Source organism: Neophocaena asiaeorientalis, unplaced genomic scaffold (assembly GCF_003031525.2).
Source record: "Neophocaena asiaeorientalis asiaeorientalis breed wild unplaced genomic scaffold, Neophocaena_asiaeorientalis_V1.1 scaffold216, whole genome shotgun sequence".
In the NCBI taxonomy this organism is placed as follows: Eukaryota; Metazoa; Chordata; class Mammalia; order Artiodactyla; family Phocoenidae; genus Neophocaena; species Neophocaena asiaeorientalis.
The window spans coordinates 898949-924838 of NW_020175825.1; the positions used below are offsets into that span (position 1 = coordinate 898949).

Sequence of the window (25890 nt, forward strand, 5' to 3'; positions counted from 1 at the left end):
TACTAAATGGAAATTCCCAGAAATAAACAATTCATATTGTGTGCTGTTTTGAGTAGTGTGATGAAAACTTGTGCTTTCCTGATCAGTCCTGCCCCAACCATTGACATCATCTGCTCCTGACATCTAACAATCGACACCATCATGGCTTGATGACACAGGATCATCTGAAGTAGATGATTCTCCTTCAGTCAGGAGGTCAATAGTAGCCTAATGCTACATCACCATGCCTGTGTCATTCACCTCACCTCATCTCATCATGCAGGCATTTTATGAGCTCACATCATCATCATAGGAAGGATGACTACAGTACAATATATTGTGAGAGAGAGAGTCCACATTCACATAACTTTTATTATAGCATATTGTTATAATTATTCTAATTTATTATTAGTTGTTGTTAATCTCTTACTGTGCCTAATTTATAAATTAAACTTTATCATAGGTATGTATGTATAGAAAAAAACAGTATATATGGTAGTGGGGGGGGAACGTTTGGTACTCTCCATGGTTTCAGGCATCCACTGGGGGTCCTGGAACATATCTCCCTTGGATAAGGGGGGACTAACGAACTTCCTTACTGAATTAAAATAAAAGTCAAGAAATGTATTCTTAGGATAAAGCAGAATTGATCTAAAGCAAATATTGGGTGTACTTTGCTGTTTTAACATGCCAAACAAAAAGAAGCCTTACAATCTACCGACATTAGAAAAATAATTGCTACCAGCAAAGGAAAGGAGTTTACAACAGCCATATCATTCTAGGTGTCATTCCCAAGTTCCTTATGCTAGTTGCTCATCCAGTAAAATTATACGAAGTTAACATTAGAAAGAGTTAACAGGTCTCTAACCCAGCAACAAGACTGATAGCAAAATCACTGTTTTCCTTCACAGTATTACCTCTACATACTTAAAAAAATTTTTTTCCTCAAAAGCAATTGATGGCTTATTACAGAAAAAGAAAACAACAAAATACCCCACAATCTACTCTTCCAGTGATAAAAAAATCTAGAAAGGGAGATAGATTTTCCAATCATTCTTAGAAATTTATTCTGATATAAAAAGTAGCTTTTTTACTGCAATACAGTCTCTCAACTTTATTTTTATATGGATCAAATGATAGATGTGAACCTGAAGTTTAATCTTAGGAAATTATTGATACATTATTTATATAACTTTTGGAAATTTAGATATTTTCCTCCAAGTGACTTCTCTATATTCTATAATGGACATTAGTTTTTTGTTTTTGTTTTTGTTTTTAATTTGTTTGTTTATTTTTGGCTGTGTTGGGTCTTCGTTGCTGCACGTGGGCTTTCTCTAGTTGTGGTGAGGGGGGCTACTCTTCATTGCGGTGCGGGCGCTTCTCACTGTGGTGGCGACTCTTGTTGTGGAGCACAGGCTATAGGCACACGGGCTTCAGTAGTTGAGGGCTCAGTAGTTGTGGCGTACGGGCTTAGTTGCTCTGCGGCACGTGGGATCTTCCTGGGCCAGGAATCAAACCCATATCCCCCTGCACTGGCAGGCGGATTCTTAACCACTACACCACCAGGGAAGTCCCTCGACATTAGTTTTAAAACAACAGCAAAATATTACCAAACTTTTATTTTAGGTTAAAGCAAAATTCCTTGTAAGGAAAATAAGTATTAGTGGCTATCGCTCAAAGAAATGGAACTTCTAGGATCATCACATCATGAGAAATGATAAGATCAATCTTTCAAAAGGCAGAGCAAACTTGGTTAACTTAGTTTAGAATAGTTATTTTCCAGAAATAAGAATTTTGGTCATGAATTCAGTTCATATTCTAACAACTTAAAAGTGGTGAGATATTTCATGAGTAAATAGTTTTCCTGGTGACAATAAATACTGCTATAATATTCAGCAGTAAATAGAACTAGCCTTACGAAATTGTTTTTCTTTTAAAGGAAGGAATGAAGTAATTACTTGGTTACAGTGATTTTTACTTCTATTTTCTGAAACAAGCGAGTATTCTCCCTTCCTCCCAATAACTGAATACAGAGGACATACCTCAGAAGGTGCTTGCTGGGCACTTATGTAATAGATAAGAAACAGCCTCATTTTATCTTCTGGAGTTCCTGCTACAAAGGGGAAAATAGATAAGGAAAAAAAGACTTTCATAATTCTGGTTGTTATGTATTATAGTCAACACTATAATCTCAAGGCATACAAAAATGTGACAAGACAAACTAAGGTTCTTGATTCAAATCATTTAACGTTATAGGCACTAAATTACAACCATGTAAAACACAGATATGGAAAAAGATTAAATACTATGGGATTACAGGGATAAGCTATGGAAGCACCTCTATTCTATCTTCCAAACTGTCTATAGTGTTGTGATTTATGTTTCAGATCTAAACTCAAAAAGGTATAGGTAGGATAATCATACAATTCTAAAACAGTACACTTTTGAGATGAAAAGGGGGATGCTAGTAATAAGTATGTAAGGACAACTGGTATATAAATGGGACTATCCTGGGAAACCAGTTGCATGGTCCCGTTAGGTACTGGGTTATGAAAACCTGCTGGCTAAAATCATCTAACTGAGCCTAAGGTCATACTTTGGAAACTGGAGCCACTAAATATACATTTCTCCCCTTTCTGAAGGGTCTATGAAGATTTGGAAAAACCATATGTCTATAGTATAATAAACACCATTGTATTATGCAGATTATATCTGCCTGAAATTTTAAGACAAAACAAAAGATTTCAGAGAAATTTCTTGCTTGCAGTGCATCCTTTGAGCTACTACTTCTATTATCCAAAGCCCGAGACTGTCCAGGGAATCCTTTTATTTTCCCCTCAGTAGTGGGTGTACTTCGATGCAAAGTGATAGGCACTGGTCATGGGTAACTCAGTTTCACTATTCAACAAATACCAATATGTACTCTCACTTCAAAGTGTGTCCCAATACGTAAGAACTCAGAATTGTTATACTTTATTATAGAATAAAAACAAGAATACTTTTTTCAAAACATATTGACTGATAACCCATTGATTTTCTATCTTCAAATTATCCTTACTCCCTAAATATGACAAAGACTGGTAATAAAGATCAATGACAGGTTCTCAAACATTCTCATGCTTACAAATAAATATTGTATTTTAGATATACTGAAGTAGGTTACTGGATTCAGGGTTTTGTTTAAATACTAGGAGAAAGCTGATATTTTTGTTTTAGCAGGTAATTAGCCTCGACGGGTTCAGGCCAAAGCTCCTACCAGCCTCTGTGAGCCGTTTCCATCATGGATTCTATTTTTTAAATGTTTGCAGTGCTACTGGGATCTGTCCCACTGCCCAGCAGCCAGTACGGGAACTTGGAGGTCATCTAGTCCTTCACCTCTCAGTCTTTGGAATGCTGTTTAGGATCAGATTCATGCACGTACAACTCAGAGGTGAGCCCAGGAATTCATAAACAACTTTATGGGGTTGCTTTCCTGAGCTCCTTCCTTCTGCAATCTCCCTGGTACTTTCCAGTTTCTTCCCTTTTTAGTGCTCCAGCCAAAAAACTTTGGCTTTAGGTACCCTGCTCCATTGTGTATTTCCTGCAATTATGACGAAGCAGTTAGAGGACAAAAAGAAAAAGAGGAACGGGGCTTGCTGTAGGCTCTTGGAACAATAGCTCCTAAGATACGAGAGACAGGTTCCCCTCCCTCAGAGTTTTAGGGGCCTGTGGGTTCCTGCTGGTGCTTTTAATATCCGCAGCACAGAGCATAGCCTCTTCAAGCTGACGTCTGGGTCCTTTGGACATGTTCCATCATGTTTTAAGTACTTTTCTTGCTTTCTGACCCAAGAAAATGTTTCAGGCTCATTTTGTACTTTCTCTCCCTGGAATCAACCATACTCCAATGAGTCCTAGTGGAAAGTGGAATATATAAGGCTAAAATTTTTACTACTGGGGAACTGTGGCTCCTAGCCCTGCTCAGTTGGCAGAGTTAGGGAATACATATATATGTGTACACACACACACACACACACACATATCTATATTTATTTCTCTATTTGGCAAGTATTTAACAAAAACACCAAGTCTACATCAGTACCTCCAATTCCAATCCAATATTACTAGGGTTCATTGTAGTTTTCTTCATTTCCATAGTTATAACTTCCATTTCTGACAGTGGGAAACCTGGCTCCCTTTTTATTACCCGATACATTTACTTATTTATCCAGTCCCCTGTATGTAACAAATATCTTATCTCTGCCACTGTCCCCTTGCCTGCATGGACGTTATCTCCTCCACTTGGGCTCTGATTCTCTACAATGGACCCACCCACATGCCTGGCTATAATTCTCACCCCACCTGAGCCAATGTTTGGTCTGTCCTATGCAAGGTCACCCCCCTTAATCTGATAGGACTCTTATACCCTTATAACTGCTCCTACATGTGGACACTCCACTCACTTCACTCGGACTTTGACACTTCATGCTGAATTACCAACCCTCCCTCTACCGGATATGTGGATGCCCTTCTCATCCTGCTCAGGTTCTGACATCTTGTTCTGGGCTGAAGTGGTACTACACTGCTACTTTGCATGAATGCCTACCTTGCTCTGCTCTACTTAATGTCTTTAATAATAAATGGTTTGAGAAAGTAAGGGAAAGGAAAAAGAAAGGTTCTCATTACTTTTTTTAATCAACACACTTAATTGCTTCAACTTTACTCAAAACTTATTGTAAATAACAAGGAATAGCTCTGAAGTGATGGACTTAGATGTATCTTTCATATTTTTAATTGTAAAGTACACATATCTTCAAAATGTTATGTTCTCCCCACAAATCTAACTTTTTAAAAGTGTGAGAAATACTATGCCTTCTCAGAAGCTTTTATGAATAGAACCCTTTAATTACAAACATGTAAAAAAAATTTTTTAACTTACTTTCCAACGTGATATAAAATCTAAAAGTCACACCAAAACTATACTCAAAAAACTATTATTTACTCAAAGAGCTTGTATGTAAAATATAAGCTAAAGAGCTTAAATGCTTTTTATTCATTTTTCAAAAGAGCTGAGATTTGAATTGAAAACTCTTCTGAAATTATTAAGCCTGTAAAGTTTAGAGAATTTTAGTGGCTAAAATCCTGTGAAGATCTTATAATCATTATGATTGAAAACAATGATTAGATTATATTTTCTAAGTACAAATAGTTATATCTTGTTTTAAGAAAATCTAACAAACATATATTTAGATAAATATAAAGGGACTGTCTACAGAGTTTCTCTAAAAGTGAATTCCCAGGGGCCTCAGATGTGAATCTGGGGTGCAGACGCCTGTCAAGCCCAGGCGGAATCCCTGGCGCGCTGGGCAGTGCGGGTGGTGCAGATGGCCCGGCTCTGACCCCGAGGACACTAGGTCACCCTGTGCACCTCAGGCCACCGCCCTGTCCCTCCAGCAGCTCCAGGTCCCCACGGCTGCACACAAGCCAGGCGGTTCCAAGGATGCGGATGTCCGTGTCTTTGGAGGACCATTACTTTGCCTGCCACATGCCGTGTGGCTGACAGGGTCTTGGTGCTCTGGTGGGGTGTCAGGCCTGTGCCTCTGAGGTGGGAGAGCTGAGTTCAGGACACCGGTCCACCAGAGACCTCTCAGCTTCATGTAATATCAAACGGCGAAAGCTCTCCCAGAGATCTCCATCTCAACTCAAAGACCCAGCTCCACTCAACGACCAGCAAGCTACAGTGCTGGACACCCTGTGCCAAACAACTAGCAAGACAGGAACACAACCCCATCCATTAGCAGAGAGGCTGCCTAAAATCATAATAAGGTCACAGATACCCCAAAACACATCACCGGACGTGGTCCTGCTGACTAGAAAGACAAGATCCAGCTTCATCCACCAGAACACAGGCACTAGTCCGCTCCACCAGGAAGGCTACACAACCCACTGAACCAACTTTAGACACTGGGGGCAGACACCAAAAACAACAGGAACTACGAACCTACAGCCTGCGAAAAGGAGACCCAAACACAGTAAGTTAAGCAAAATGAGAAGACAGAGAAACATACAGCAGATGAAGGAGCAAGGTAAAAACCCACCGCACCAAACAAATGAAGAGGAAATAGGCAGTCTACCTGAAAAAGAATTCAGAATAATGACTGTAAAGATGATCCAAAATCTCAGAAATAGAATGGAGAAATTACAAGAAATGTTTAATAAGGACCTGGAAAAACTAAAGCGCAAACAAACAATGATAAACAACACAACAAATACAATTAAAAATTCTCTAGAAGGAATCAATAGCAGAATAACTGAGGCAGAAGAACGGATAAGTGACCTGGAAGACAAAATAGTGGAAATAACTCCTGCAAAGCAGAATAAAGAAAAAAGAATGAAAAGAATTGAGGACACTCTCAGAGACCTCTGGGACAATATTAAATGCACCAACATTCGAATTATAGGGGTCCCAAAAGAAGAAAAGAAAAACAAAGGGACTGAGAAATTATTTGAAGAGATTATAGTTGAAAACTTCCCTAATATGGGAAAGGAAATAGTCAATGAAGTCTAGGAAGCACAGAGAGTCCCATACAGGATAAATCCAAGGAGAAACAGGCTAAGACACATATTAGTCAAACTATCAAAAATTAAGTACAAAGAAAAAATATTAAAAGCAGCAAGGGAAAAGCAACAAATAACATACAAGGGAATCCCCATAAGGTTAACAGCTGAACTTTCAGCAGAAACTCTGCAAGGCAGAAGGGAGTGGCAGGACATATTTAAAGCGAAGAATGGGAAAAACCTACAACCAAAACTTTAAGTGATACATTAAACAAAATGGACTTCATTGATATTTATAGGACATTCCATCCAAAAAAACAACACAATACACTTTCTTCTCTAGTGCTCATGGAACATTCTCCAGGATAGATCATATCTTGGGTCACAAATCAAGGTCTGGTAAATTTAAGAAAACTGAAGTTGTCTCAAGTATCTTTTCCGACCACAATGCTATGAGACTAGATATCAATTACAGGAAAAAAACTGTAAAAAACATAAACACATCAGGCTAAACAATACATTAGTAAATAACCAAGAGATCACTGAAGAAAGCAAAGAGCAAATAAAAAAATACCTAGAAACAAATGACAATGAAAACACAATGATCCAAAATCTATGGGATGTAGCAAAAGCAGTTCTAAGAGGGAAGTTTATAGCAATACAATCCTACCTCAAGAAACAAGAAACATCTCAAATAAACAACCTAACCTTACACCTAAAGCAATTAGAGAAAGAAGAACAAAAAACCCCCAAAGTTAGCAGAAGGAAAGAAATCATAAAGATGAGATCAGAAATAAATGAAAAAGAAATGAAGGAAACGATACCAAAGATCAATAAAACTAAAAGCTGGTTCTTTGAGAAGATAAAGTTGACAAACCATTAGTCAGACTCATCAAGAAAAAAAGGGAGAGAACTCATATCAGTACAGTTAGAAATGAAAAAGGAGAGGTAACAACTGACATTGCAGAAATACAAAGGATCACGAGAGATTACTACAAGCAACTCTATGCCAATAAAATGAACAACGTGGAAAAATGGACAAATTCTTAGAAAAGCACAACCTTCCGAGACTGAACCAGGAAGAAGTAGAAAATGTAAACAGACCAATCACAAGCACTGAAATTGAGACTGTGATTAAATATCTTCCAAAAAACAAAAGCCCAGGACCAGATGGATTCACAGGCAAATTCTATCAAACATTTAGAGAAGAGCTAACACCTATCCTTCTCAAACTCTTCCAAAATATAGCAGAGGGAGGAACACTCCCAAACTCACTCTACAAGGCCACCATAACGCTGATACCAAAACCAGACAAAGATGTCACAAAGAAAGAAAAATACAGGTCAATATCACTGATGAACATAAATGCAAAAATCCTCAACAAAATACTAGCAAACAGCATCCAACAGCACAGTAACAGGATCATATACCATGATCAAGTGGGGTTTATCCCAGGAATGCAAAGATTCTTCAATATATGCAAATCAATCAATGTGATATAGCATAATAACAAATTGAAGAATAAAAACCATATGATCATCTCAATAGATGCAGAAAAAGCTTTCAACAAAATTCAACACCCATTTATGATAAAAACCCTCCAGGTAGTAGGCATAGAGGGAACTTACCTCAACATAATAAAGGCTATATATGACACACGGACAGACAACATCGTTCGCAATGATGAAAAACTGAAACCATTTCCTCTAAGATCAGGAACAAGACAAGGTTGTCCACTCTCACCACTATTATTCAACATAGTTTTGGAGTTTTAGCCATGGCAATCAGAGAAGAAAAAGAAATAAAAGGAATCCAAATCGGAAAAGAAGTAAAGCTGTCACTGTTTACAGGTGACATGATACTATACATAGAGAATCCTGAAGATGCTACCAAAAAACTACTAGAGCTCATCAATGAATTTGGTAAAGTAGCAGGATACAAAATTATTGCACAGAAATCTCTTGCATTCCTACAAACTAGTGATGAAAAATCTTAAAGAGAAATTAAGGAAACACTTTCATTTACCATTGCAACAAAAAGAATAAAACATCCAGGAATAAACCTACTTAAGGAGACAAAAGACCTGTATGCAGAAAAATATGAGACACTGACAAAAGAAATTAAAGATGATACAAACAGAGAGAAAGATATACCATGTTCTTGGATTGGAAGAATCAACATTGTGAAAATGAGTGTACTACCCACAGCAATCTACAGAGTCAATGCAATCCCTATTAAACTACCAATGGCATTTTTCACAGAACTACTACAAAAAGTTGCACAATTTGTTTGGAAGCACAAAAGACCCTGAATAGCCAAAGCAATCTTGAGAAAGAAAAACAGAGCTGGAGTAATCAGGCTCCCAGACTTCAGACTACAATACAAAGGTACAGTAATCAAGACAATATGGTACCGGCACAAAAACAGAAATATAGATCAATGGGCCAGGATAGAAAGCACAGAGATAAACCCACGCTCCTATGGTCACCTTCTTTGTTTCTTTTTTTTTTTTTTGTGGTACGCGGGCCTCTCACCGTTGTGGCCTCTCCCGTTGTGGAGCACAGGCTCCAGACACACAGGCTCAGTGGCCATGGTTCATGGGCCTAGCCGCTCCGCGGCATGTGGGATCTTCCCAGACCGGGGCACAAACCCGTGTTCCCTGCATCAGCAGGCGGACTCTCAACCACTGTGCCATCAGGGAAGCCCTGGTCACCTTATTTTTGATAAAGGAGGCAAGAATATACAATGGAGAAAAGACAGCGTCTTCAATAAGTGGTGCTGGGAAACCTGGACAGCTACATGTAAAAAAATGAAATTAGAACACTCCCTAACACCATACACAAAAATAAACTTAAAATGGATTAAAACCCTAAATGTAAGACCAGGTACTATAAAACTCCTAGAGAAAAAAACATAGGCAGAACGCTCTATTAGATAAATCACAGCAAGATCTTTTTTGACCCACCTCCTAGAGGAATGGAAATAAAAACAAAAAAACCCCAAATGGGACCTAATGAACCTTAAAACCTTTTGCACAGCAAAGGAAACCATAAACAAGACCAAAAGACAACCCTCAGAATGGGAGAAAATATTTGCAATTGAAGCAACTGACAAAGGATTAATCTCCAAAATTTACAAGCAGGTCAATATCAAAAACACAAACAACCCAATCCAAAAATGGGCAGAAGACCTATATAGACATTTCTCCAAAGAAGATATACAGATCGCCAAAAAACACATGAAAGGCTGCTTAATATTACTAATCATTAGAGAAATGAAAGTCAAAACTACCATGAGGTATCACCTCACATCAGTCAGAATGGCCATCATCAAAAAATCTGCAAACAATAAATGCTGGAGAGGTTGTGGAAAAAAGGGAACCCTCTTGCACTGTTGGTGGGAATGTAAATTGATACAGCCACTATGGAGAACAGTATGGTGGTTCCTTAAAAAACTAAAAACAGAACTACTATACGACCCAGCAATCCCCCTACTGGACACATACCCTGGGAAAACCATAATTCAAAAAGAGTCATGGACAAGCCTCTTATATATCCTCATCCACCAGAGGGCAGACAGCAGAAGCAAGAAGAACTACAATCCTGCAGCCTGTGGAACAAAAACCACATTCACAGAAAGATAGGCAAGATGAAAAGGCAGAGGGCTATGTACCAGATGAAGGAACAAGATAAAACACCAGAAAAACAACTAAATGAAAAGGAGATAGGCAATCTTCCAGGAAAAGAATTCAGAATAATGACAGTGAAGATGATCCAGGACCTCAGAAAAAGAATGGAGGCAAAGATGGAGAAGATGCAAGAAATCATCCAAGAAACAAAAGCTTTCCAGGACCAGATGGCTTCACAGGTGAATTCTATCAAACATTTAGAGAAGAGCTAATACCCATCCTTCTCAAACTCTTCCAAAAAACTGCAGAGGAAGGAACACTCCCAAAAATTCCCTAAATATTTAAAACAAAACTCAGTTTTAGATACATCGTTTTAGGAAACTCTTTAGGGTGAAACCAAAGTAATTAGAAACTGCATCACTTAGAGATGCTGGCTTTGAATACTTTACCTTCAAATCTTCCTGGAGCCAGCAGAAATTGAGCTTTAAATGTATCACTTTAAACAAATGAATATAAAAAGTGCTTAAATACCTCCCTCCCCCCAAAAAAGCACTTACATACCATCAAAGAAAAGTTCAATAAAATAAAATGTAAATCATTTTTCTACCTTAGTAACTGCTATGCTACAAATTTCTCAACAGGAAAGAGCTCATTTAATTATCTCATTAATAGCAAAGCTTGTGAGAAAAACAATGATTCTATTCAGATTTTACTCAAATTGAAAATGCTGGATTCATCAGAAGTAAAACTTACATTAACCTCAAATTCATGGTACATACCATCAGGGTCTGATATTATATCTAGAAGCGATTTATCCAGAGTAGTTTTGCTCATTATTTTTTCTTCATATTCAAAATATACATCCAATTTTCTTGCCTGTTTCAAAATAAGTGTCTGATTAGAATACATCAAGTAATAAAAACATACTAAAGGACTCTCAGCTTACAAGTTTCTATGATCAATCTGAAAAACAAATGTTCATTTCCTAGTAGAATTTAAAGTTTCTTACTTTTGACATTGTTAATATAAAAAAATGATAGATTGACTATTATATTTATCATATTTTACTTATAAATTCAGAATTAACTCTGCATGTCATATATTAGCAAAGACAAAAAAAATCACACAAATCTCAATTACTGTATTAATTAGTAACTAGCATACAAATAACACTGTATTCCATGCAAATTAATGTCAAGTGGTCGTGTTATGTTTACTTTTTTGGTGAGTAAATTCAGATATTTTCAACTTAACCGGAAAGTTACCCTAATTATTTTCAATGGTTTTTAAATAAAATATTTTCCTACTTAATATTTTGAAGTTTAGATAATGGAAAAGTAGTCAAACTTAGTTTTTCTGTATGGCAGCTTTTCTAATTTAAAATTCGTTGATTAAAATTATCCAAATGAAATTAACATGTTAGGATAATCCGAGGTAAATAAAAATTACCGAGTATCTATTAAATTATGCTTCAAATAAGACAAGAGAGAAAAGAACATGCTTTACTACTGAAGGTATTACCAATCTAAGTAGAAACCATTCATGAAATAAATGACAATACTTATGAGATACCAACAAAGAACCAAAATGTAAATATAGAATATAAATAAATATATTAAGTTCAGATGATAGAATGAAATAATTAACCAATTGTGGAGAAGGAAGCGATGAGTTTTGAATTGTTTTGAAAGTGATTTGGGGACATGGATAGACAGAGTTCATTTCAGTTAAAGGGATCATACCAAGGCATAATCAGAGTGGACAGATCTGAGTGGCAGACTCAGGAGTGATTTCATATATGAGGCAACAGGCAATCAACCAGAGTCCCTCAATCCCACTCCCCTGCAGTGGCACACAAGGCCAGAGCTTTAAACAGATGAAATATTCCATTTGAAAATCCAAACAACATGAAAAGGTAAATACATTGAGACTTGTCTTCACTCCTGTCCTTTTCCACCCAATTTCCACCTGCTTCTTTGGATATTCTTTATTTCTCCTATAGTTTTTCACTTTCTCTGTGCAAATAGTATCTATACCCTAAGATCCCTCTGCTTTCTGCCACAAAAGGTAATATACTATACTCTTCTGTCCCTTGTTTTCACTCAATATAACCAGTACATGGAGAACTTCCTTACTAGTGAAGTCTAGATAAGTTAATAAACTCTGTCAGAGTTTTCCTTTTTATAAATGGCTCTTCATATTCTTCAGATTCCCTGATACAGGAACCATTTTAACTACTGTATAAAGCTACTTTGAATAACAAAGTAGATGAGAGGTAAAGCCCTAGGAATGGAAAAATGTAATATCAAAAATGAACAAAATAGAAAGGAGATCCTAGGAAAGAGAAAATAGTGGTGACTGTGTGAATGGAAAGGAAGAGACAGATACTTAATAATTAACATGAGAATGTATATGGGAAGGAAGCTAGTGAAAAAAGTCAAAGATAACTCCTGGGGAACTAGGATAATAGTAGTAGGAACTATGTTAACATAAATATTAGATTGGGAAAGGCTAATTATCTGTAGAGTAAAGCTAGGAATGGAAGGGGGAAAGTGATAAAATAAGGTGTTAGGCTGACTTTCGGGCCCTCACAATCTGCTCCAGCCAACTTTTCTGTTTTATCACTATTCACTAGGTTCAATTCCCTCTAGTCACATCAATTAACTCACTGACTTTCGTAATGTATGCTTTTAATCCTCAAGGATTAGGCTTGGGTTATATACTCTTAGCTTTTTTAGAATGTATTTCTCCTCCATCACCTGCCCAGTGAATTCTACTCATTTTTCAAGGTCCAGCCTCTTTGCAGCGTCTCTGTAACTCTTCAGTCTCTGCTCTTTCCCTTTCCTGCCTCTCCCCCAATCTTCTTCACTGGGAGAATTTATTAATCCCTTAAGTGTGTACTGACAGCACTTTGTACACTTCTCCATAATAATAATCACACCACATTACTGTCTTTGGTTCACCTGTTACCCTTCTAAAACTGTGAACTCCTTAAAGTGTGTCTAATTAATTGTTTAACCCTAGGAGTCTAACACAGCACCTGGCTCATAACAAGTACTTGATAAAATATTTGTTGAATGTCTAAGCTAAGAGCAGGACATATACAGATCAAGTAGTCATCTTTAAAAGTTATAAAAGTAGATAAATGAACTTCTAGAAGTGAAAAATGTAAAGAATCAAGTCTTTAGTGACTTAATATATAAAATTAAGTAGGCTAAATGCCATAATGGAATCTAATGTCTGTACCTACATAAATCAATGAAGAAACATGGTTCACTGACTTATGGAGGTACAGACATTAGATTCATTTTGCTCTTCTTGATGTGTTAACTTACCCCTAGTTTAACTTCTAATTAACAATGGAAAGAATTCAAAAACAAGTTAATTCGACTACTAATGGGTAGAGTTTCTTTTGAAGGTGATGATAATGTTTTAAAATTGCATTGTGATTATGGTTGCATAACTCTGTGAATATACTAAAAACCACTGTACACTTTAAATAGGTGAATTGTATGGTATGTGAATTATATCTCAATAAAGGAGTTAAAGAAAAACAACATAGCGTTTCAATATATTGATTGGAAGGGAGCCTCATGTGGGAGAGAAAGGAGTGGAGATTTTCTAACCTGCATGAAAGAACTAGTATCTGTTCAGTATCTATTATGTGCAAGGCACTTTACTTACAGCTATGGCTTTCAAACATTTTTTTTTTTTTTTTTTGCGGTACACGGGCCTCTCACTGTTGTGGCCTCTCCCGTTGCGGAGCACAGGCTCCGGACGCGCAGGCTCAGTGGCCATGGCTCACGGGCCCAGCCGCTCCACGGCATGTGGGATCTTCCCAGACCGGGGCACGAACCTGTGTCCCCTGCATTGGCAGGCAGACTCTCAACCACTGTGCCACCAGGGAAGCCCTCAAATGTTTTTAAACAGAGAACCTTAGGACCCTCTTTTACAAACCAAATCTTCTGCAGAACCCTAAACATAAAGATACAAGTTACCCATTAAATGTCTCTATTGAGCTCTAGGGTACCAGAGAACAGTGTTTAAAAACTACAAACTTAGACTATCTCATTTAATATTCCAGATAACACTTGAGCTAGGAATTATTAGTCCCGTTTTAAAGATGAAGAAACAGACACAAAGAAACATAAATTTATTCAAGGTTACCAGAGTAGAAGTAGTAGAGAGTTGAGATTCAAATCCAGGTCAGACTCCAATGTACACCACAGATAAAGAGTAGGGAAAATTACATTTTCCTCAAGAACAACTTATTGCTTCCTTTGTATATGCTTTATGGAAGAAAGTATATGTGTCAATTAGTATATATTTGGGGTTTTTTTGGTAATACACATAATTTACATATATGTGGTAAAAGGTTACTTTGTCCAGAGACATAATATCTATAGGTCGGTCCTTTTTCACTTTCTTGAAATAAGGGAAAATACTAAGAGAAACAACTTCTGTCCCAAAGATTGATTATTCTTCTACAATATGGATTCAGAGGACAAAAATTGGGTAACAAGAGTTACAGGGAAAATAGACAAATTAAAATTATAAAACAAAATAACAAGGTCAAGATAATAAACAGATTTTTGGTAGCTTCAATAAATATCAAGAATAAATTATCGAGAGGGAATATTACAGAAAAATAAAGGACTATATATGGAATACAAATTATATCTAGTGAATATAAACTCTGAGAGCTATGAATTTCCTAAAAATCCCTTTAGAAGAGCTAAGAGAAGAATCTGATTTAAAAAAAAAAATTCTAGTGTTTTTCTCCCAATTTCAGAGTTATCAGTGGACAATCAGCATGATGTTTTTCATTTCTCAGTGCACTGTGTCAACATTCACATCAAATTAACCACATATATATGCATTTTATATATATTATCCAACTAAATGTACTGAATTGTCATTTACCTGTAACTGTTTATAATTTTGTTAATTTGAAATAAAGTGTAAAGTGTTATATATATGTCTGTGGGTATGGCACATTTTTTGACTGGTGACAGCCAATAGTCTACTGGGTTTAAAAAGAACAAAAGAAGGGACACTTCTAAAAACCCTCAAGTCATTCCGGATGTGTAAGTAGTATGCATTTCTTGCCTTTTGAGAACCCATTACGTAGGAAGATTTATTGATGACCCATACAGGACATGAAAGGAATTCCTTTTTCCTTCCTACAACTGTGGGGGATATTTTTCCTTCTCTTTTACCATTCCTCTGTTTACCCTAGCTACAGGCACCACCATTCTGGGACTCCCTATTCACTGCTAGCTACAGCCTCAGTCATAGACTGAGGTGATGACAAAGACTAGAGTGGTATTTCTTGGCCTTCCTTCTTCTCCAAGCCCCAATTCTATTCCCTAGTCAGCAGTAAAAGTAAAGACAAGAAGGGATTAGACAGTTATTACTTCCTTTCACTACTAAGAATCCCAATATTCTTCTACCAGTACTTCTTACAGGAGAGAGAGGGGATGATAAACCCTTCTTTGCTGCAACACAACATTTGAAACATTCCAGATTATGAATTAAATAGGGTTTGTAGGACAGGGACCTATCTGCCATGTTAATGTCTATAGGAAAGTATATCCTTAAGCTAAAATGAACTTAGAACTATACTTTTAGGATATAACCTAATCTTAAGTTGAAGATACTTTATACTCTAGCCTTTACTTGTTTTTACTTTCTTTTTTAAATGTGCAGTTCCTATCATCATTCAAGGCTGTTTTGGATAATTCTTCCTCCAGGTGAGTGGCCTCTGTATGCTGTATTATAATAGTTTGTGGTCTGTATGTCACTAGAGTATAAAGTCTAGATTATACTAAGCTATTTGTTCATTATTTTATGGCTTGTGCCCCACAAGATGACTGGAATTCTCTAAAACTCAATTGCCTTTCATAATATAACACAATAGCATGTTAGTATATTTTTAGTTATTTAGGTGTATTTTTTGCTGCATTTCATGCCAGTGGGTTTATATGGGTTTGCTAACGTGAAAAATTATGTTGCACTAAAACTGGATGTTCCATGAAAATATTTAAGGTGTTCTATAGCACGGCTGGCTGAAAATATTTATTCTGGAGCATTTGCTCATATGCCACAGTGACTTAGAAATCTTGAATAAAATTCATCATTATACTTCTACCTCACTTCTGTGCAGAGATGGGACAGTATACTGTCAAGGTGAGGAATTGATTAGGATCTTCAATTTCTACAACAGGTTATCAACCTTACTCGTTAGTTATCTCATTTCCAAATATATGCATTTTTCTCTCTACCAAGAACACTGACTTTCTAGCATTCCAGGCCCAAATCAGAAGGTATAACCTCAACTTCTCTGCTATCTAAATCCAGCCAATTTAAAAAAGTGATATTATTATATTATTTAAAGAATGCAAAATATTTCCACTTTAGATACTAAAAATTCTATTCTTAGTGTAAGAAAAAAAACACTAGAATGGTATAAACTTAGACTTTATTACATTGGTCACTCATAAAACTGCCCTCAATGAATTATATTTTAATATTATGCCCTTAACGTTCATTAAGTTGCCATGTAAAATCCATGACAGTAACTGATATTAAAATATTGCGTTGTTACATCACTAAATTTACTCTAGATAATGGCCAATATGAACAATGTCTTTTGTAACATAATACTAAGGAACACTTTGCTTAGAATAAAAAACAAATTCTTTCTGAGAAAATTTTCAAGAATTCAATCGTATCTCTTTACTGTGGTTGCCAGAAAATTCAAAGCCAAATTTGAGAATAACAATTATAACTATATAGAAACTATTGTGAATTTCTATTTCATGGTTTTTGCTGTATGTGCTATTCGTGGAAGCTGACTTAAATCTGTTTTAGAATAAGAAAACAAGTTTATTTAATCTATAAATTTATCTTATATATTGACTCCTACTAAAAATATTTAAATTCTAACAAAAATGATCTATGTAATAAGAAATTTTAAATGTATATGAAATGATCTTTATAGATGACAAATATTAAAATACTAATATTAGCAACCTTATTATAATGAAATACAAAAAAGTGCTTTATCTATAATATTTCTGGAGAAAACAGAGGTTTATATGGCACCTGTAAACTATTATGTCTTATTTTATCATAACTCTCAGAAGCATTTAGTTTTATCTCACTAATGTGTTGAACTCTCAAAAGATATACCCAGGAAAAGAGCAGCAAATTAAATCCAAGTAAACAGAAGAAAAGAAATGATAAAAATCAGAGCAGAAATCAATGAAATTAAAAACAAGAAATCACTAGAGAAAAATCACTGGAACCAAAAGCTGGTTCTTTGAAATGATCAATCAAATTGGTAAAACTTCTAGCCAGGTTAACTAAGAATAAAGAAGAGAAGACATAAATAGTATCAGAAATGAAAGAGGGGCCATCATTACTGATCCCATGACATTAAAAGGATAATAAAAATATTTTAAACAACTCTGTGCCCATAAATTTGATAACCTAGATGAAATGAACCAATTCCTTGAAAGACACAATCTATCAAAACTCACTTATGGAATGAATAGGCCTATATTATTAAAGAAATTGATCAATAATGAATAGCTTTCCAAAATAAAAAGCATCAGGTCTAGGTGAGTTACTAGTGAATTCTACCAAATATTTAAGAAAGAAATCATTCCAAATCTCTACAATCTCTTTCAGAAAATAGAATGCAAACGAACTAGATGTTTTCTTGCTAAGATCAGGAACAAGGTAAAGATGTTCCCTCTCACACTCCTACTCAACCTTGTACTAGAAGTCCTAGCTAATGCAATAAACAAGAAAAGGAAATAAAAAGCATACAGATTGGGAAGGAAGAATAAAGCTGTCTTTGTTTGCAGATGACACTACTGTCTATGTAGAAAATCCCAAAGAAACACCAAAAAATCTCCTGGAACTAATAAGTGATTATAGCAAGATTGTAGGACACAAGGTTAATATACAAAAGTCAACCGGTTTCCAATATACTAGCAATGGACAATTGAACTTTGAAATTAAAGGAAATACCATTTTCATTAGTACTCAAAAAATAAATGAAGAGATAGTTCTTATTTATGAATAGGAAGACTCATTATTGTCAAGATGTCAGTTCTTCCCACTTGATCTATAGATTCAACACAATTCCAGTCAAAATCTCAGCAGGTTATTTGGTGGATATTGACAAACTCATTCTAAGGTTTATAAGGAGACAGGAAAGACCCAGAATAGTCAACACATTATTGAAGGAGGAAAAAAAAAAGGATGGAAGACTGACAACACCTGATTTTAATACTTAACTTAAAAGCTGCAATAATTAAGACAGTGTGGTGTTTGTGAAAAAAACCCAGACAAATATATCAATGATAGTACAGAAACAGACTCACACAAATACAGTTGACTAATCTTTGACAGAAGTGCAAATGCAATTCAATGGAGGAGGAAAGTCTTTTCAACAAATGGTGAAGGAACAACTGGACATCCACATGCAAAAAGAATATGACATACCCAACACCTTTCAGAAAAATTGACTCAAAATGGATCACAGACCTAAATGTAAATGCAAAACTAAAACTCCTACAAGATACCAGGAGAAAATTTAGATGACCTGGGTATAGTGATGACTTTTTAGATAGAACACCAAAGGCATGATCCATGAAAGAAATAATTAAAAAGATGGACTTGATTAAAATTAGAGGCCTCTGTTCTGTGAAAGATATTACCAAGAGAATGAGAAGACAAGCCATAGATTGGGATAAGATAATTGCAAAGACACATCCATTAAGGGATTCTAATCGTCCCCCCAACAAATACAAAGAACTCTTAAAATTCAGCACTAAGAAAACAAAATACAATTTAAAAATGGGCCAAAGACCTGAACAGACGTTTCACGAAAGAAGATAGGCAGATGGCAAGTAAGTGTATGAAAAGATGCTTCACACTGTATGACATCAGAAAAATGCAAATTAAAATAAGACACACTTGGGACTTCCCTGGCAGTCCAGTGGTTAAGACCCCACCCTTCCAATGCAGGGGGCGTGGGTTCGATCCCTGGTCGGGGAACTAAGATCCCGCATGCTGCTGTGGAGCGGCCAAAAATAAAATAAATAAATAAATAATAAAAGTATGTACATGTAATAACCTATAAGGGAAAAGAATCTGAAAAATAGTGTGTATATAACTGAATCACTGTGCTGTACACATGAAACTAAAACGACATTGTATATAAATCAACTATACTTCAATAAAAATAAAGTATGTACAAAAAACAGGACATCATATATAAAAAAAAGACACACTACATACCTATCAGAATGACTAAAATCCAACACTGGCAACACCAGATGCTGGTGAAGATATGAAGCAACAGGAACTCTCATTCACTGCTGATGGGAATGCAAAATGGTACAGCCACCTTGGAAGACAGTTTGGCAGTTGGCAGTTTTTTACAATTCTAAACATACTCTGGCCATATGATCCAGCAATCATGCTCTTAGATATTTACCGGAAGGAGCTGAAAACTTATGTCCACCCCAAAACCATCACATGGATGTTTATAGCAGCTGTATTCAAAAATGCCAAGAGTTGGGAGCAACCAAGATGTCCTTCAATAACTGAATGAATAAATAAACTATGGTACATCCAGACAATGGAATATTAATTAGCAATAAAAAGAAATGAGCTATTAAGTCATGAAAAGGCACAGAAGGGTCTTAAATGCATTTTACTAAATAAAAGAAACTACTCTGAAAAAGTTACATACTGTATGATTCCAACTATCTGATATTCTGGAAAACAATACTGTGGAGACAGTAAAAAATCAGTGGTCAGGGATTTAGGGGGAGGGAAGAACGGATACATAAGGTGGAGCACAGGGGATTTTAGAGCAGTTGAACAGTATGATATTGTAATGATGGATACATGTCATTATACATTTGTCAAAACCCACAGAATATACAACACAAAGAGTGAACCCTAATGTAACTACAGACTTTAGTTGGTATTAATAATGTATTAATATTGGCTTATCAACTGTAACAAATGTACCACATTAATGCAAGAGATTAATAACAGGGGAAACTGGGGACAGGTGGGTAAGAAGATACATGGAAATCCTCTGTACTTTTCACTCATTTTCCTGCAAACATAAAACTGCTCTAAAAAAATAGTCTATTAATTAAAAAAAAACTAAAGCCAAAAAAGACATGCATCTAATGTAAAACAAAAGAAAGGGGCACATTTAATAAAGAGTGTTTGCAATACCTTGGGAAGATTTGTGTAGCTTTGAATAATAACACCTTCCACTTTTACTTCTCCATAGATATTATATAAAATAATTCAAACCAAAGGAAAACAAGAGAGATATGATTTTGCATGTGCTTCAAAAAAAAGATAGCTTTAGGAGTGTAGTCTTACATTGACAATGAATACACAAAGTATATAATACATACATATATTTGCATGTATTCATGTTCGCTACTAGTCAAGAAGTAACCCTAGCATGGAATTTTTCTTGAGGTATTTATTGGTATTTCAACATAATTGACCTTTAAAACAAATCCATTATTTTAAAAAGTATACTTGTTTTATGAAACAATTTAAAAGTTCACTAAATTTTCATTTCCTATTTAAGCATTCATGGACATAAAAGACTAGGCCAACTGAGTATTTTTAAAATGAATGAATAAACACATTGAATGGTCAAATATTTTAATAAGACAACTGGGGTTCCCTACTTCTAATTTTTGCTTGTTTACATTACTTTTGAACCCATGGTTACTCTAAAGGGATTATAAAAGAGCAAAACCATTCTCATTACACTTTTGGTGATTATGTTTTAAGGAACTACAGCAGGGTAGACAGAGTACGGGATTTAAAAGTCAAAAGCCAAAGTTCAAGTTCAGGCTCGGGCAGTTGGTCTCAAGTCATGTACTCAGTACCTCTGAGATTCGTTTTCCTCTGTAGAATGAGAGAACATATCTATTATGTTAAATTATCTGATTGTTAAATTATCTGATATAATTTAACAATCTATTATGTTAAATCTATTATGTTAAATTATCTGATATACAAGTGCACAAAAGAAGTTTGTACTCTTTAAAAGGAAAAAAATACATCATATGTTCATATTTTTCAGCCAACAATCATGATCTGAGGATGCTACGTTTGATAATAAAATATTTGTGAAGTGTATAGCACTCTATAAGGCACTGTAGTAAAAACACGTTCATTTACATAGTATCTTAAAATACATGTTTTTTAAAGGTACTCTAGTACTCACATAACAATCAGGGTGTAAATATTTTCACTCGATTAAAATAAGAACCATCTACAGAACTTTACATTGTAGGTGATCAATAAGTATAGAGAAAAGAAAGCAAAAATGGCAGTATCAGAAGGAGTCAGGTAAAAGAATGCAAAATTCTTTAAGGCATTTCTTTAAATGAAACATTTCTTGACTTTACCTGATAAACTGAACCGGACTGAAACTGAATAACAATGATAAATGGTATGGTAAAGAGATAACAAGACAAAATACAAAAAGTTCCAGGTTTGAGTTCCAACTCTGCTATTAACTAGGGAACATTTAATCTTTTCTTTTCTTATTTCCTTCACTGACTAAATGAAGAATATTTCACAAAACATGTTCTGCAGAATGTTAGTTCTCAGAGCTGGTTATAAGAAATAATCCCTAGAGGTGTTCCAAAGTCAACGGAGTTTGAGAAATATTGGCTAAATAAGTTTTTAAAATGCATATATTGGGCTTCCCTGGTGGCGCAGTGGTTAAGAATCCACCTGCCAATGCAGGGGACACGGGCTTGAGCCCTGGTCTGGGAAGATCCTACACGCCGTGGAGCAACTAAGCCCGTGTGCCATAACTACTGAGCCTGTGCTCTAGAGCCCGTGAGCCACAACTACTGAAGTCCGCGCGTCTAGAGCCCATGCTGCGCAACAAGAGAAGCCACCACAATGAGAAGCCCATGCTATGCAACGAAGAGTAGTCCCCGCTCGCTGCAACTAGAGAAAGCTCGCGTGCAGCAACGAAGACCCAATGCAGCCAAAACTAAATAAATTTTTAAAAATAAAATGTGTATATTATACTGCATTATGAATCTCCAAGAGGGGGATATAGTAAATTTTATTTTTAACCTTATTTCACCAAGGAAGAAACCTCACTAATTTGTGGAATCTACTAAAAACTCTGTCCCACGGTTCCTTCTATCTTGAAAATCCTAGTTCCACAGGAGGTTCGTGAAGGACTTTGGAAAGTGGGTGCTACAGGACTGAAGAATTATAAGGGCTATGTTGGATTTTTTACTTTCTACTTTGATTTGTATATCCCTGGTGCTAGTCTGCTAGTCTATGTGTTGTCATTGTAAGTGACCTCAAATTCTGTAGAACAAGTCAAGGTATAAATAAATAAATAAAATGTGAGAAATCTATTTAAAAAAGTAAGGAATGCATCTGTCCTCTCCTTTTATTTTAAACATTTGACTGTTCATCTCAATTCTGCTTCTACCCTCTGCATTTAACCTACTGCATATTCCTGTAAGGGAAAAGTCTGTAAAAAACTCCTGGGTTTACCCACTCACAAATTACGTAGCATATTCTGTTTCTTAATATTCTATGTCACTTAAAACACAATGCCAAAAATCCACATTACCAAAATTAGTCTTTGGCTTTCTCAATGACTTAATTAAAATCTGTTTTCTTATCTGTAAATGACCTGAAATAGAGGAACACTAAGCCTTGTTTGAATTTTTCACTTTTATTGATGTATAATGACATACAATACACAGAATTTGTTAAGTTTTAACATATGTATATACCCATGAAACCATGAACACAATCCAAACACTGAACATATCATTCATCACCCAAGGAAATTTTCTCAATGTACTTCTTTCCTTTTGGCCCTCCAACACCCTTCTCTATGTCCTGCTTTCTGCCACTATAGATTAGCTTGCATTTTTATGAATTTTATATAAATACAATTAGAGTATGTACTTTTTTGGTGTGTGTGGCTTCTTTCACTCAGTGTAATTACTCTGAGATTCATCTATTCATCTTTCACTCAGTGCAATTACTATGAGATTCATCCAGCAATACATACTGTATGTATTAATAGTACCTTCCTTTTAATTGTAGAATATTCCATTGTATAGATATACCATAATTTGTTCATTCAATTCACCTGTTGATAGACATTTGGATTGTTTCCAGTTTTGGGCTATGACAAAGAGCTGCTATAAATATTCATGTACAATGAACGTATATGCTTTCATTTATCTTCAGTAAACACCTAGGAGTAGAATGGCTGGAGTATATAATGGGTTTGTGTTTAACATTTTAAGGAACAGAGATACTGTTTTCCAAAGTGGGTGTACCATTTTATATTCCTACCAGCAATATATGAGAGTTCTAGTTCTTTTGCATCCTTGCCAAAGGTTGGCAGGATCAATATTTTAAATTTTAGACATTTTAATAGATGTATAGAGGTATCTCACTATTGTTTTAGTTGTATTTTTCTAATGATTGTTGACACTGAACTTATTTGTCACCCGTGTATCTTTTTTAGTCAAATCTTTGTTCAAATCTTATACCCTTTTAAAAATTGGGTTGTTCATTTTCCCTTTATTGAGTTTTTTTTTTTTTTTTTTTTTTGCGGTACGCGGGCATCTCACTGTTGTGGCCTCTCCCGTTGTGGAGCACAGGCTCTGGATGCGCAGGCTCAGCGGCCATGGCTCACGGGCCCAGCCGCTCCATGGCATGTGGGATCTTCCGGGACCGGGGCACGAACCCGTGTCCCCTGCATCGGCAGGCGGACTCTCAACCACTGTGCCACCAGGGAAGCCCCCTTTATTGAGTTTTGAGAAGTCTTTATTTCTATGAATTTAACGTTTATGAATCTATTAAACTGAGTCTTGCTAAATGACAATGCTTCATCTTCATGAAAACATGGCAGAAAAGTGAGAGCAAAAAGCTAGGAAAAGGTAATTTCACACTATGTTTTGAGGATGTGGAAGTACCCTCCAGAAATTCATAGTGAGTAAGAAACTGAAGGATATTTCACTCATTCAAGAGCTGTCTTTGGTCATACTTGGAGTAAAGAAAACTTTAAGTTCTTATAGTGACTAATCATAATTGGGATGAAAAGAGGTAGAAGATAGTGACAGTATGTCCACTGGGGACTTCCTGCTACAAGATATATTTTCCCCTGCCTTGAAGAAAAGACACCAAGGTCATATGAACATTCACTTGGTATGTGTACTGGACAAGAGATCATTTAAAAGAGATCAGTCAAAATCCAGCCTGAGAAATGTTCTGATTTATAGTACAGTAAAATTTCTTCCCTACTGTGATCAGGAGAGTAGTGATCAGTTCATCAAAGTCAGTTAATGTACAAAATAAAAAAGGACTTGTGTTGTATATAAACATTTTAAGCACTACCTTTTAACTTAAGGTCTAAAATGTATAATTGTCTGTCAATCTTGACATAGATCCAAGACCTTTCCCTTGAGTACCGAGGTTCACTGACTGAAATTTTTTTCTTTCTTGCATAATGCATACCTATAAGGGATCACCTACAACTTCTAGTTTGTTTCTTTGAAGTGAAATAAAAAAAATTATAAACATTTACAAAGCAAGTTTAGTGTTTTTCAAGATTTTCTAATGTCTTACAGTTTTTGTGTTTTTTTTTTTACCTGCTACTAAATTAAGCAATAATTAAATCACCATCTTCATTGAGTCTAAGGCATGTAACTTAGTTTTATAGAAACAATCCTCTTTTCCTACTCATACCATTGACATAAACAGATTGGAATCAAACACAAATAACTCTTTGGTAAGCAAAAAATTCAACTTGCAAACATACTAGCTGTCAAATGTCAGCATGTCAATAATGTGGCCAGCAACCACTGTTTTACCAAGGGAATAGAGGGCATCAGCTAATTTGATGTGTTGACTAGTGAAGATCAGTTCAGTTTCTACTTTATTTTGAAAGCTTATTTTCCCCTAAGAAAGATAGTGAAGTTGAACCAAAGAAAAATTAGTCCCCTGAAGGAGGGGCTCCAGTTAAAAGCTAGCATCGCTAGCAAGGGCTAAACCTTGTTCAGAGTGTAGACCTAAGGCAGTACATGTTTGCTTGACCAGATGATGTCTTTAGATCTAATTCAGTACCTCTTAACTTTCTCCACAAGAAGAACAAAAATTAATATTCAGCACCAATGAAGCCTTGATCCACAACAGCTTATTAACAGCTAATTCTTTGCCGGCTGCCTCAGGAAGGAGCATTCAGATGTAAGAGCATTAGGGGAAAGAGATAAGGCCATTTCTCTCTCTCATCTACTATGACTTACAGCTAGCTAACTTTTCCTTTTCTTAGGTTTCTGACGCTAGAGAGTAATTAATTCAGTGTGATTATGCAGGTGAGACAACAATAATTAAAATAAATTAAAATTTGTCTACAAATTATTTAAGTAATCTCCGAATCCATTCTGTAACAACCAGCAAGTGGGGGAAAACCTTATTTGTATTAGAAATGAAAAAATTGCTAAAGAGGTTTCAAAAGATAAGGTTTACTTTAAACAAGTGAGGATTCAACAATTTAATCTATTAGACCAACGTTAACTACCCAAGCCACCAAAATCCTTAGAATATCAATACATTTACATGATAATATTTGCCAAACTTGTTGCAAACTGCTGTGCTCCTTCTATCTTTCCACTGAAACATTAACT

General features: G+C 35.7%; 1 protein-coding gene across 2 annotated transcripts in view; it reads right to left on the bottom strand.

The window, feature by feature from the left end:
- The window catches only part of SCFD1 (sec1 family domain containing 1), a 127262-nt gene that overhangs the window by 39515 nt on the left and 61857 nt on the right, over positions 1-25890 (bottom strand). The window contains exons 15-16 of one of the 2 annotated variants that reach the window (XM_024732666.1): positions 10921-11017; positions 2022-2092 (exon numbers count right to left, since the gene is read on the bottom strand). In XM_024732666.1, the coding sequence (XP_024588434.1) occupies positions 2022-2092; positions 10921-11017 (168 nt within the window). The remainder of the gene's footprint in view (positions 1-2021; positions 2093-10920; positions 11018-25890) is intronic. The other variant, XM_024732667.1, reaches the window with a different exon arrangement.